Source organism: Arabidopsis lyrata (genome assembly GCF_000004255.2).
Source record: "Arabidopsis lyrata subsp. lyrata unplaced genomic scaffold ARALYscaffold_9, whole genome shotgun sequence".
Lineage (NCBI taxonomy): Eukaryota > Viridiplantae > Streptophyta > Magnoliopsida > Brassicales > Brassicaceae > Arabidopsis > Arabidopsis lyrata.
In genome coordinates, this window is record NW_003302547.1 from 91,379 (window position 1) to 106,036 (window position 14,658).

At 34.6% G+C, this 14,658-nt stretch overlaps 1 protein-coding gene across 1 annotated transcript; it reads left to right on the forward strand.

Moving 5' to 3' along the window:
- Positions 1-11,832: 11,832 nt before the first annotated feature.
- On the forward strand, positions 11,833-12,704 carry LOC9299202. Its single transcript, XM_021021349.1, has 2 exons — positions 11,833-12,263; positions 12,379-12,704. Exons 1-2 carry the CDS (start codon positions 12,042-12,044, stop codon positions 12,697-12,699), a joined length of 543 nt encoding a protein of 180 aa, XP_020877008.1. The 5' UTR covers positions 11,833-12,041; the 3' UTR covers positions 12,700-12,704.
- Positions 12,705-14,658: the final 1,954 nt, after the last annotated feature.

Consider the following 14,658-nt stretch of genomic DNA (forward strand, 5'->3'; position numbering starts at 1 on the left):
TACAAATAAAGTTTCTCATCCACTTCCGGTTTGGACAGTATAGGCGGAGTGGTTAAGTATGCCTTAAGCTGCCCAAAAGCTTCTTCACACTTCTCATCCCAAAGGAATCCTTTGTTCCCTTTTAGAATTTGGTAGAAAGGTAACGACTTATCTGTTGATCTCGAGATAAAACGATTCAAAGCCGTAATCCGCCCCGTCAACCGTTGTACTTCTTTGAAGTTTCTTGGAGACGGCATGTTAAGAAAGGCGTTAATTTGATTTGGATTGGCTTCAATCCCTCTTTCTGTCACGATATAGCCAAGAAATTCTCCAGATGGGACTCCAAATGTGCACTTCGCCGGGTTCAGCTTCATTTGATATTTATTGAGAATATCAAAACATTCCTCCAAATGTTTAACGTGATCTTCTTTCTTTAACGATTTGACCAACATATCATCTATGTAGACTTCCATTGTCTTCCCGAGGTGATTGTGGAACATTTTGTTAACCAACCGCTGGTAAGTTGCTCCTGCATTTTTCAAACCAAAAGGCATTACCTTGTAACAATAGATACCTCTATCAGTGATGAATGACGTCTTTTCTTGATCTTCGGGGTTCATCATTATTTGATTATAACCCGAGAAGGCGTCCATGAATGTTAACAGCTCGTTCCCAGCGGTGGACTCTACAAGGCGATCTATATGTGGGAGCGGGAAACTATCTTTGGGACATGCTTTATTTAGGTCTGTAAAATAGATGCAAACCCTATCTTTCCCATTCTTCTTTTTGACGACGACAGTGTTCGCTACCCATTCCGGGTATTGCACTTCTCTTATGGACCCTATCTTCAAAAGTTTATCCACTTCGTCATTTACCACTTTGGCTCGCTCCACTCCGAGCTTTCTTCTTTTCTGTTTCACCGGCTTGAAGCTTGGATCCACGTTTAGCTCGTGACAAATTATATTTGGATCTATACCAGGCATGTCTGCTGCTGACCATGCAAACGATGTTTTGTTTTTCTTTAAGAGTTCGATCAAAGCTTCTTTTATTTGGCCAGTCAGAGTTGCTCCAATTCAAATTTTCCGGTCCGGCTTGTCTTCTTCCAACACCACTTCGATTACTAGATCATCTTTCTTCTGCCCGCTAGGAAATTTTGTTCTTAGTCCCTCTTTTGCGGGCTTCGTTAATTGCTATTGAATCTTCATACGGTGGCTAGCCAGATAACACGTCCGTGAAGCTTCTTGATCTCCCCGAATTGTTTCCACTCCTCTTGATGTTGGAAATTTGATACATTGATGATATGTAGAGGGGACTGCTTTCATTTGATAGATCCAGGGAGTACCAAGGATGATGTTGTAAGCTGCGGGTTTATCGAAGACAACGAAGTCCACGATCTTCGATACTTTTTTGGCAAGGACCGGTAGCTTGATTGTCCCGAGAGACATGGCTGATTCACTTGTGAATGCAACTAATGGAGACGGAGGCCCCACTATGTCTGCTCGGCTGATTCCCATTCTTTCTAAGGTACTTAAAAAGATCAGGTCGACCGAACTGCCTGTATCTATAAGGACCCTTGATACTTCGAAGTTAGCAACGTCAAGGGTAATGACTAGAGCATCATCATGCGGTCTTTCGAGGTACCGCGTTTCTTCTTCATTAAATGATATCGATGCACCCTGAAAATCGATTTCCTCGCTTAAGCTTGCTTTGAGTAGGATATTTCGTCTATGTTTCTTGATGGAACTTATCGAATCTCCGCAAAACTTGGAACCTCCTAGAATCACATTGATCTTACCCTTTGAACTCCTTGGTTCTTCCTCGTTGGATAACCTTGGTCTTTTGGAATCTTGATTTTTGGAGTTTTCCTTCGCTTCGTGGTATTCCTTTACAAAATCTTTTACATCGAATTTGGAAAGATCTCCACTGGCCCAAAGCTCTGCGAGGTGCTTTTTAAGAACGCTGCAATCCTTGGTTAAATGCCCGGTTACTTTATGAATATCGCAATATAGACTTTCATCACGGACCCAAGTGTTTGATCTTCCTTTCCCTTGGAATTGCTTTCCGACGGTACTGTTGAAGGGTTGCGACCCAAATTTCCTTGGTCCTTTGTTCTCCCTAGGCTCGAACTTCTTGGTAGGGACGGTGATTGCCGGCTTTTCTTGTTTGTTCCTTTTGGCAAAACTTTCTTTTTCGTCCTCTACCTCCATCCAGTTGTTCGCGCGGAAGAGTGCATCCTGAATTGTGTCTGGTTTATGAAGTATTAAGTCTTCTTTAAACCTTGAATCATGTCGCAATCCTTTTCGTAGGGCAGATAAAGCTGATTGCTGTGAGATTCTTGGGAGTTTTGACAGCACTCATTTGAACTTGGTGATGAAAACTCGAAGTGACTCACTTGACCCTTGCGACAAGTTCCAAAGATCGGCATCCGAAACGCTTTTATCCATAAGGATGGAATATTGCTTTAAGAACACGGCTGATAGTTCGTCAAAATTACTGATCGAACCCGGCTCTAATTGGGTGAACCACATTAGAGCTTGGCCACATAGATTCTCCGAAAAAAGCTTGCAGTAGCCTGCGTCCTCATCAGCTTCATCCAATTCGACTCTTCCAGCAGCGATCAGAAAAGCTGCGAGATAGCTTTTTGGATCCTCCAATCCGCTGTAAGGGTCCAACTTGAGTTTCCGGGAATCTTTGATCCTCAAACTTGCAATTCGCGAGATGAAAGGTGTTCGCCTAGCCTCTTCAATGACTCGATTGATGTCTGGCTCCGAACTTGTAGCTTGATGAAATTTTGATTTCATTTCTTTTAATTCCTGGCTAACCTTCCTCATGGTCTCAAACTGGTCGAGGTTCTCCTGCTCGTATTGAGCTGCAAGTTGTTCTTCATCTCCGAGCTGTGTCTCTTCTTCCAACGTCTGAGCCACGTTATTAGTAGCACCAGGAGTTGTTTGTCCGCTGGTTTCATTTCGTGCAGCGGAACTTGGCGAGTTGAATATCCCTCTTCGGATTCCCACAAGGTTTCCTGCACTTAAAGAGCGAACACGAGTTTGTATAGTATTGACGTTTTGACTAAGAGATACCTGGGATGTTTGCAACGTATCGACGGCTTTTTCCACATCCGAGAACTTTTGTGATATGTCCGACATGGTTTGCTGCATAGCTTTGAGGGTTTCAGCCAATGATGTCTCAACGGTGTCTCCTCCTGACATTGTTGCTTATCTCGGAAGTGTGATAAAGGAAAAATCTGACCACTCAAGAATCCAAATCGTTCCCCACAGACGGCGCCAAAATGTGGATGTCGGATTCACACACTGAAGTATTTTATTAAGTAGGAAAGATTATTCTTGAGGGACAAAAATGAATAGGTAAAAACTTCTAAATTGCTACGAAAATTGCTATAGTATTTCTTTCTTGAGAGGAAGATCCCCCTTTACATGGCCATTGGCCTTCATATTTATACATAGAGAATTGACATTAAAATGAATAATTAAGTACAATTATTCCCTCTTAAATGTGTCCGTTTTGATTCTTCGACTTTAATGCTCAACGTTTGAATTTGAGTTGACTCTGATCTTCATGGGCCTCGCCTTTTTGGCCCAAGTGTCCTTGAACCGACTTACCCGTGTCTTCTACACCGAACTCATGTCACAGTGCAATCACTTCGGATTCTCGAAGTGGTGACAACCACTTCGACTGTTCCCTTGGCTCATGGATTCGACGGGCTTTATCTTTTATGGGCCTTTATCTTGACTACGTGGCAATCTTTGGTTGGTCTCGGACTTCTGGTGCGGGATCCGACACCAACAATCTTCATTTGGTTTCCCATTCTGAATCGCACAAATACGGATGGTGGTACTCCGGAGATGCCATAAACTAGTTTTTTATAAAACCCTTTTCTTATTTGTGAGAGTGATTCTCATTTATTCCTTGTGAACTTTTTCGATTACTTGGTGTGTTCATCCAAGCAATCAATCTAGGGTGTGTATATCTGTGGTTCGGGTTATCAAATGATTTACACCATCATTTGTGGCGCTATTCACTGCCAATATTAGTAGATGTCGTTCTAAGATGCTTTCGGTCTTAAGACATTGCGATCTTAAGGTTTTTAGTTACACGCCATCTTCTTATCAAGGTTTCACCGCCTTTGGAAGCGTTTTAAAAGAATATTTGATCCTATATGACATTGTGATTCTACGGTTCTTGCTTTGCAACTTCTTTTGAAGTTAAGGAGTATCCATCTACCTCCTTAGAATGCATCTTTCTTAGGTCATCTTGTATCATAGAGTAGCTAATTAATGCACCAAAAGTGTTAGGTTCATTTCTTGAAGGAGTAGAGATGAACAAAAAGCCCTACCTAAAGAAAGCTGATGTTAGGGCTTTTTTAACGGATCGATCTCAGACGATTATGCTTATTTAATCTCTTAGGATTCAAACGACGGTTTAGCATGCTAAGTTATTAGATCTCATCAATGATATATACTACCACAATGGATCAATCTTATTTCATCTTATCTAATGGTTTGAGTTTCTGACCGATTCTTCAATCTTTCTTATATACTTTGTCCGCTTGATTTTCGTGATGCCCAATGTTTCTATCATCCATTGATTTTACATTTTTTATTTTAGTCTTGCTTTTTATTTAGTTTTGCCATTAATTCAAACTAGGTTAAAACCCGCGCTACGCCGCAGGGTATTTTTTTTTTAAATTGTGATTGAAACTAATCAAATAAATAAACAATTTTTAGGTATTTCAATCTCTAACAATTAGAAATCCTAATCTTATATAGTGTAGAGTCATAGTCGATTACATATTCTTCTTTTAAGAGAAACAGGAGGATTAGTGATTCTATTGTAGAATTTATATGAAACTGTTTTGAGTAGCATTTTTCCGTTAATATTTATGTTAAAGAGCGAACAAGATACATGAAAAAATAATTTAAATATATGATTAAGTTTCAACTTATGTGAGTATGCAAATCCAAAACAAGCTTATTCTAGCTCTTGTAGAGCTTAGTAAAAGAGAAAAAAGAAACTGAAATGAAATAGCTTATTAAAGCTTTATTTAGTGACAGAAACTAAAGGAAAGAAAAGAGCTTTGATTCAATCATAAAAAGGGGAAGAAAGAGTGTTGCCTCTTTGACAAGTCTTTAGGTTAGTCTCACTGTTCTCATTAAATAATTAATATATAAAAGACTACTTGCTTTGCTAACCTAATTACATAGAGTAATGTGCTTTTCACAAAACATAATCTATGAAATTCTTGTAACTCCTAATACTCTCCCGTAAATTTGGCGTGGGGTGAAAGCAACACGACAAGTTTGAACTTGAGATGAAAACAACTTTGGCATGAGGATTCATCGTTGAAACAAGCCCATTTTGATGTGAATGGATGGCTCTATTCACCACAGAGAACAAGCATGAGTGTGAGATATATTTAGGTCTATACTTATAGAGAGTATCGCATGGCTTTCTCAGAGGTAATCTTGGACTTGGAGAGCTTAGTCGACCTCTCTCAAAATAATTATGACCTCTTTATCTCACTAAGAGCAACTCCAACGTCACACTAAAACACTATAATTGGTGAGTTATCATCTCCAGTCGACCCGTATATCCCACACCAATTTTTTTTTTTTTTTTTTGGCTTTATCAACACTGTTCATAAAACACTAAAAATTAAAATACTATTTTATTCGTTTTTCATTTATTAGTATAACTAAATTATTTTTTATCAACTAAAAATATAATATAACATCAATATTTTATATTTTTCATTTTAAGAATATAAAATTTAGTTGTAAATTAATATGAAAATTTACTTTGCACAAAATATTTAAATCAATAAGTAAATGCATTAATTGAACACTTGTGATTCAAATATATTAATTTTGAGAAATGATAAGATGTGATTTATTTACCGCTATTTTAAATTTATTGATTGTAATATCTTTTTTGTCATCACCGATTTTATTCTTATATTAACTTATAATTAATCATTTCTAAGATTCATTAGTATTTATCAAACCTTTAAAAAATAAAAAGAATCTTAAATTTAATAATACAATAATAAATATTGTTTTAGTGTAAAATTTGGTGATGTGTGATTAGAGATGAAAAACAAATTGGGACACTAAAACATCAAATTTAGTGTAATTTCAACACCAAATTGGTGTTGTGTTGACGTTGCTCTAAGAATCCGTGTTTCCTTACCTACTACTTAACTCTCCTAATTTGTCTCATGATGAAGGAAAATTATCTTCCCACAACTACTTAAATCATATTCCCTCCGTTTCGTTTTAGTTGTCGTTTAAGTTTTTTCACACAAATTAAGAAAACCATTAAATTTTATGTTTTACCCTTTATTAATATATTTTATAAAAAATTCATTGGCCAAAACATTAAAACAGTAGGGATAAAATTGAAATTTTCACCAAACATTTGCATTGAAAACCTAAAACGACAACTATTATGAAACAAAATTTAAATCCTAAAACGACAACTAAACTGAACAGAGAGAGTACTCGCTACATGTGCTTCTCATCCATTAGCCAAACAAAATCTAATAATTTAATAACATTACAACAATTAGATTCGGTTTAATAATTAAACCAACTCATAATTTAATAACAACACCACAATTCCATTCACGATCACATGGTTTAGGTTCAATAACCTCAATTCCATCTCCACGAATCCATTAATAATAAATTAATAACAAACTAAGCAGCCACTTGGACGAACACCACAAATCAACTCTCGATAATTGAGCTCGTTAATGGAATCAGTTACACGAAAGATCTCTTGGTTAGGCTTAATTTTGTTGTTCATGTGAGTGTGATATGAATGGCAGAAACAATGACTTCATTTTGTTTTTTTTTTTTTGTATGTCCAACTAATTCAACAAAGTTTGCAAACTTAAAATCTCTATAGCAACTCAATTACATGGAAATGCTTAAAAGTTTACTCTTTAAGTCATCCTTTTGGCTGATACGTCCAGCTTCTTGTTATAAAACCTTGAGTTCGAAAACCTTGAGTTCGAAGCATTCCACTACCACAAATACCTCAATTTTCTTCAAGGTATGTCTCCTCTTACTCACATTTCAAAATCTTGTGTGCGCTCATCAAAACCAGAAAATTGCAGCCATAAACCCATCCTTATCAAACCCAAGACAGTCCTACTTCATTCTAGGTTCAAGAGTTCAATCCTATAATCTAAACCAGCCAGTAAAACCACCAAATAAACGATAACCAGCATGATTCCAAGCCTATAACTCCAAATCCTTTGTTCCTCTTTGTGAAGCTATCACAAATTAGTGACATTTGTTATGTCTTAGAAGAATATGCAGACTCGATACCTGATTTGTTTTGCTCGTTCTTCTCCTCAAAGCTTTTGTACTTGCTTCTCTAATGATGAAATGTTGATTTCAACTCTGTAATTTCGGCAATCACTTGGTGTGCATTACAGAACAGACCCAAACCCATGTTTTAAACCAACTTGGGGATAACATCGATCCAACTCTGATATCTTCGTTTACTGCTGCAAGCACCGTGGTTCTCTTATGTCTTTATCGCCGATGCTTAGTTGTAGAAGATGCCAAGAAAAGAAGACCAGCAGATCGAATGTGCTTGATAAGAAGAGGAAGAAACGTAAGCAAGCGTATGCTGAGACGACAAAAAGCTTCTCATCTGTCTCTAGAGTTATCGTCTTCATCATTTTTGAGCTGTTAAGATAAAATAGGCTACTTTAAATCCCAAACATCTCTCACCCATTTAAAGCAAAGTTCACGCCTACCCACAAAAAAAAGTACATAGTTGTTTAAAACCCATTAATGGCAGTTCAAACAATCGATTGCTTGTTCTCTTCGACACCATCAATGTATAACTCTCATCCACACCCACTTGAAGATGAAACTGATTGGATTTACGTTTTTGGTGGGAAAATTGCGTATTCTCGTTTGTGGTTAAAACTGTGAATATTTTTTTGGCGGAAAATGCATGGATTTACGTTTTTAACGGGAAATTGCACATTCTCGTTTTTGGTTAAAAATTGTGAGTTTTTACGAAGAATTGCGGATTTACGTTCTGGTGGAAAAATCATGAATTTACGTTTTTAGCGAGAAAATTGTGTATTCACATGTTTGGCGGGAAAACTAAAGATTATATTCAATCGGTTTAGAAGTTTTAGTTAGACTCAAATTGATATTGGTTTAGAGATTTGAATTATTTTGATTCAATTTAACAAAAATTGATGGGTTAAATGGCTAAACCATTGAAACATTAGACCCATTACAATCCAACTCATTTTATCCATCAACTGTTTTGATCCAATAACTAATTTGATCCATCAACTCATTTGAATCAAAATTTTCTACTCATTAGAGTTTATGGATTGAGTTGAGTTGAGTTGATTCATGAATTTTGACCCATTTTGACACCTCATTTGGTTAGAAAGACATTTTCCTCTAAAGAAAGAACAGATGGCTATTACTTGAGAACTGAATCTCACTTAGCTAAAACTAGATTAGAAAAACATGGTCAAATGATGTGCCGTGAAATATACCCAAAAACAAATTATATTCCCATTCAATGCGTCTTTTGGGTGCCCAAGTGAGAGCAAAACCTATTTCTCAAAAACCCTAGCAAAATTGTATCTCTCTCTCACTGTTTACCCTCCTTTTCAGTCTGTCGGGAACTCTCTCACCGTCACCGCCATATCAAATATCACCCCACGTTAACGTTCGTGTTCATTGATCTCGTTCTCTATACCAAGCGTTGTGTCTATTTTCTCAATCGAAAGCACTCTATACAAATGTGACGTTTTCTATACTTGATTCTCCGTCGTCTCTGCAAATCGCCTCATGCATCTGCTATTTCAAACCTAAATCTTGGTACAAAATTCTTTTCTGTTCGGATTGCTAATTTGCTTATCTAGCACACATATAGATCTCTATTTTTTAAACTGATCTTGTGTTTATCCGATAGATGCACATATATATCTCTACTTTTTTCATAGAGACATCCATATTTTCACGTGCATGTTATCTAAATCGAGACATGTCACATTTATATGCTATTTCAATGTGCTAAAACTCTTTTTTTTGTTCAGATTTCTAATACCGATTACTATTTTTAAGGTAGTCTTGAATATATGAGTTAAATTAAAACTAATCCTAAGAGTTAACATTAAGAGTAAGAGCCTATCAATGAGGATGTTCTTATATATAATATGGGACCTATGTTGCTCTACCTTAGCAGGTGGGGTTGATAGGTATGTACAACGAAAATTAAATAAATGAACATTTGACTGCAATTTTAGTCGTCTACACCAAAATGGGTGTTGAATTATATATACAAAGATATACAGAGATGAATTTGGTTTATAAGAAGAGCTAAATTGTAGCCTTGTTTTAAAAACATAAAAAGTTTACTGTACCATCGTTACTGCCACAACCCACAACCTTTTCGGCCACCACTATCATAAACTAACCCCAAGATTATCCTTAACCCGCCACCGCCATCTTCACCATCACCACTGCCGTCACTAGACACTAGTTGCAGAAACCAAAAATCATTTTTTTGGTTATTTATTTATTATTCCAAGTGGTTGTATATAATTACTAGATTTTAATCCGCGGTACACCGCGGGATGATTTAATTTTAAAGTTAGTATAAAAATATTTTGTAAATTATATCTCCTTATAACATATTTATTTATATTATAGTTTACAATTGTTATTAAAAAACGGTATACCACGAGTCCACGAGATAATTATTAATAAACTGAGGATTTAACCCGTATTAAAGCGGTATATAAATATTGATTCAAATTCTTCCGCCATATGAATCCTTTCCGAAATATAACTCGTTCCATAATTTTTTAACCCGTCCCGTGATTTGTTTTTATTTTAAAATTTAATGATTATTTATTATATATATACAAATCATATCATTCTCTAAGACATTTATATTTTAATAAACTGAAGATTTAATATGTATTAAAGCGGCATGTTAATGATATTTAAAATTTTATAAATATTGTTATTAAGTAACATTATACCACGAGACAATTTTTGGTTTTATACAATCTTTTCTATATGAGACTGATTTAATATGTCTAATATTGGGGGTATTAGAAAAAATATAAGGATTTAATCCGTATTGAAGCGGCGGATTAATGATATTTTAATCTTTTTATTATTGTTGATTCAAAACCCTTCCCGCCAAACCCGTCCGGCCAAAAAACTCATTTATTTTATTAATGTTGATCTTATTTATGATATGATTCTGAATCATTGTCTAAATATTTTAATCGACGTAGAATGTTGAACACACATTTTCGTCAATTAGATAATATATGTCCGTTTTTAAAATTTCGAATCACAGTATATGCAGAAAAAAAATTGATTTTCTTTTTAATTTATGTATGATATGATGATTCAAAACAGTTAAAAACAAATCAAACAAAGATGATAGGAGAATCATAATTCTAAATTTTAATCAAGTCTTCTAAATATCTAAATTATTAAATATGGAATATCCGGTGTATGAGTTGGGTTAAATATAACCCAACTCAGAAGCATTTTTACCCACCCGTCACCAAAATGTTGCAAAAATACTAGTATAGACTAGATAACAACCCGCACGATGTGCGGGATCAAGTGATTCAAGTAAAATTATTATGATTAAAATTATTATGATTAAAATTATTATCCGGGATCCAAGATCCGTTTGTATAAAACGAAACATGTTACAATTTTTTATTACTATGTTACTACTATGTGACCAATTCAGTAGCATAATTTGTCTTACTGTGCCACGCACTTTGGGCCAGAAGTCATGGGTTCGACCTTTAACGCACACAAAAAGTTTTTATTTATGTTAGTACTAATAACAATGTTAACGACTTAACGTCGTCACGGTCAAATTGATGACTTTCGGACTTATGGAGGTTTACTTTGCAATGTTTTTTCTTTTATTTTGAAGTTTATCTATATATTTTTTTTGTATTCTTTCCTTTTATTTCTTTAATTAACTCTAATAGAAAGAAATCTCGAAAGTAAAAACCATCTATAAAGGGAGTCAACATACACACTCCCATTAAAGAAAAATATCTTTTTTAGATTTAATTTTCTATTTTTTCCTTTCTCAAAATTTTATACAATAATGAATTTAATTTTCTGTATATTTTTTGTTATATATAATATTTAAAATATGATATCTTAATTATTTTTAAGACATAGTTATCTGTTATATATAATTAGCTCGAAATACTTTAAATATTAATTATTTGGTGATTTATTTCTAACGTAAAAAATTAGTCATAAATAGTTGGTGAGATAGCCGTTAGATATATCTGGCACGAAATAACTTCAAATATTTGTTATTTGTTGATGTTTCTTACATAACTATTAAAAATAACTAAACGGGCAATAGTCGTTAGATACATTGGCACGTAAAATTTTAAAAAACCGTTAAATATTGAATTTTGTTAGGTATCTATGATTGGCAACTTATTCAGTGGAAATTTATAAAACATATTATTTAGCTAGTTTTTGTAAAATATTGGATAGAAAACATAAGGAGATTGTAAAGTTTTATAGAAGAGAGTCAAAGGAGAAGTCTTAAGTCTTAACAATCTTACTAGAAGAAAAAAAATATTTAAGAAATTACTTAAACTATTAAAAGTGTTGATAAGATAAAAATAAAAAGTAAAATATTGGGATTCCATCAACCACTACTTGCCTGTCTATATAAATAGGGCTCTTCCAGTGTCAAGTTTCAGCCACCAATTTCTTTTCGTTCTTTCAAAGATTTTGAGAATTTTTTTTTCTTTAAATAAGATTAGACAATCGCCATGAGTTTAGAGAGTGATATCAAAGGCAAACAAGTCGTTTCTGCTGACGATTGTGTGGTTTGTTTAGAGCCATTGACTAATGATGCTAATGAACGAACTGTGGTTAACCTTCGATGTAGCCATAGGTTTCATTTGGGTGAGCACTAAATAATATTTTTATTCATTTTGAGAAAAATAGATTCAATTTTATTTTATTTGTTTCTGTTGATTTATGTCCCTTTTCGATTTGCTTAGAGATTCTTACTATTACATGTTTCCTACAGATTGTTTGGGTTCACACTTCAATACAAAGAAGAGGATGGAATGTCCATGTTGTAGACGGATCGAAAAAGGTCATTGGTTGTTGGCAAAGCCTGTAGATCCACACCCTCCATTTCCGTATATCGATAATACGCGTTTTCATCTTGACATAAGAGATTATATGTTTCAAATGGTAACAGATTTAGACCTAAATTGTTTTCCAATTTTCTGATATTATATGTGGCTTGGAATTGATATTATTCGATGAGTACTTAACATATGAGATTGATGATTTATTGTTAATTCAGTCAACTAGGGTGGGGAGTGACAGTACTCTGCTGCCTCCTATTTCTACTACGTTACCTCCATATGTTCTGAACCAAGTCACTAACAATCGCAGCATGAGGATTCACCACTGGGGTGACACTTCGTTGGACAGAAGGATGCAGCGTCATGAGAGAAACGAACGTACTGTTGATAGAGAACGTCGTTTCCACAACATGATGTATGAACGTCATGGCAGGACCGGAGGAAGTGGTTATGGCGGTGAAAGAAGCGGCAGGGAAGCGGTGGCGGAGGAAGTTGAGGCGGGGGAAGCAGCAGAAGGGGCGGAAGTGACGGAAGAGTAGTTGTGGTGGTGATAAAAGAGAAGTTGTGTCTCGAAAATAATATGGTTTATGTCATTCAGTTTTTTTTTTTTGCTTTTTTTTTTTAATTATCAAACTCTTAAATTTCATGTTTTTTTTTTTGTTTTTTTTTGTTTTGGGGAACTTGGCAATGAATTTATTTGGTGGATCATAAAGTTTTATTGTTTCTTTTTGTTTTATATATAATATTAAACTAACTCAAGTGCTTATAAAATTAAAGGAAAATGCATAAATTTTAGGTGTAAAGAAAAACAAAACATGCTTCAAGATTTTCACTATCACTTTACCTAGCAACAAAAACTACATCATAGATAATTCTAGTTTTTGTGAACAAAAAAAAACATTCTAGTTTATAAAGAAGTAAAAGGAAAAAAATAAAATTGGGTTTTCTTTCAAACGCAACGTGAAGAAATAATCACGAATATTTCAAAATACTTTGATCGGAAAGTAGTTTATCATGAAAAAAAAAAAGAAGATAGTAAACATTTAATTCATAATAGATAGAAAGAAAATGAGATAAATGGGTTTCCATAAAGCTGACAAATAAAACTAGAAACAAACTTCAAAAAGGAAAGAAATCTTTTGAAAATTTTCAATTTGTAAATTTGATGTTGACTCAAATTGAAGTCCTAATAATTAATCAAAAAATTATGACTAAAACTTTATCAACTGGGCTTTGGTATTGGACCGGATCACCAGTTATTGGTCGGTTTAAAATTTATTCAGTTTCCAGTCGGACTGGTCTTGTGCTTTCGATTTCCCCTAGTCCTTTCGATTATCTCTTACATCAATGGTGGAATCAAAGGAAAAAATAGCAGAAATCAGAGTAGTGACCATATAACAAAAGCTTTGTAATCGTGAAATAGTCGTGTAATCTTCCTTTAGCCATGATAAGTTATGGTATGTATGTTAAAAAAGTTCTCAACAGAGAAAGCAAGAGACCCTTAAAATTTTTGTCGAGTCAAGCTCCATTGATAAGTGCACTTATCATTCTTCAAAAGGCATAATGACTCCATTTCTAGCACTCTATATGGTAGCTGGTACAACACATGTTCAAGAACTTGACTAGCAGCATGCTGTGCCGGGCGAGATTATGGCTGAGTTAACGAAACATTTTCAGGCAGCCAACTAACGGATGAAACAAAGAGCGGACACTTAGTGCAGAGACATCTCTCTTGATGTTGGCAATTAGGTATTTTTCAAGCTGCAACCTTATGGTTCGCATACAATCTTTCATGTACGTCCATGAAGCTATTCACAAGATTTTTTGTCCCTTTCAGACTGAAGCTCGAGTGGGTTCGGTGGCTTATCGCTTAGTACTCGCTCAATTACATGAGTCCACTTTGTTGTTAATGGAAGATCGATGAGATCGACCATATATATTGTTATTATGGAATTCATGAAAATCAAGAACAAACTAAAAAATTATTGATATTTATCAATATTTAAGTTAACGAAATTTAGCATTATTTCTAAGTATATCATTTACAATTTAGTTTATATTAATTTCGAAGGAAGAACATCGAACCGACCAAATTTCTAAACCGGAAATACATGAAGTAAACGACTTATGTTTTGCTTTTCTTTAGTTTAAATCCTAGTATTTTCTTCATATTTCCCTTGGTTGTAGGAGTTATGAATCCCCTTTGCTTCTTCTTTTGCCTATTTAAAGAAATGGAGAAGACAAAAATAAGCAATCTTAATTGCCAAACCAAGTGTTATTCTGTTCTTGTTCTAGTTCTAAAGTTTTGGTTAAGATCAAATCTAACACTAGATTGGGACCATAAATGAAACTGAGAAGAAATTTTCAAAACATCAACATGAGTTTCAAAGAAGAAGAGACACCGCAAAAAAAAACATTTCTTCCTAAAAATCCATGAATCGTGGTTCTTTGCTCATTCACTTACGTAGTTACGTTTGATTTTTTATTTTTTTTTGAAT

Bases quoted from the DNA above. Each gene is read 5' to 3' on its own strand.
- LOC9299202 (XM_021021349.1), top strand. From the start codon at position 12,042: ATGTCCCTTTTCGATTTGCTTAGAGATTCTTACTATTACATGTTTCCT. The intron at 12,264-12,378 runs GTAACAGATTTA...TTGTTAATTCAG, and splicing joins GAGATTATATGTTTCAAATG to TCAACTAGGGTGGGGAGTGA.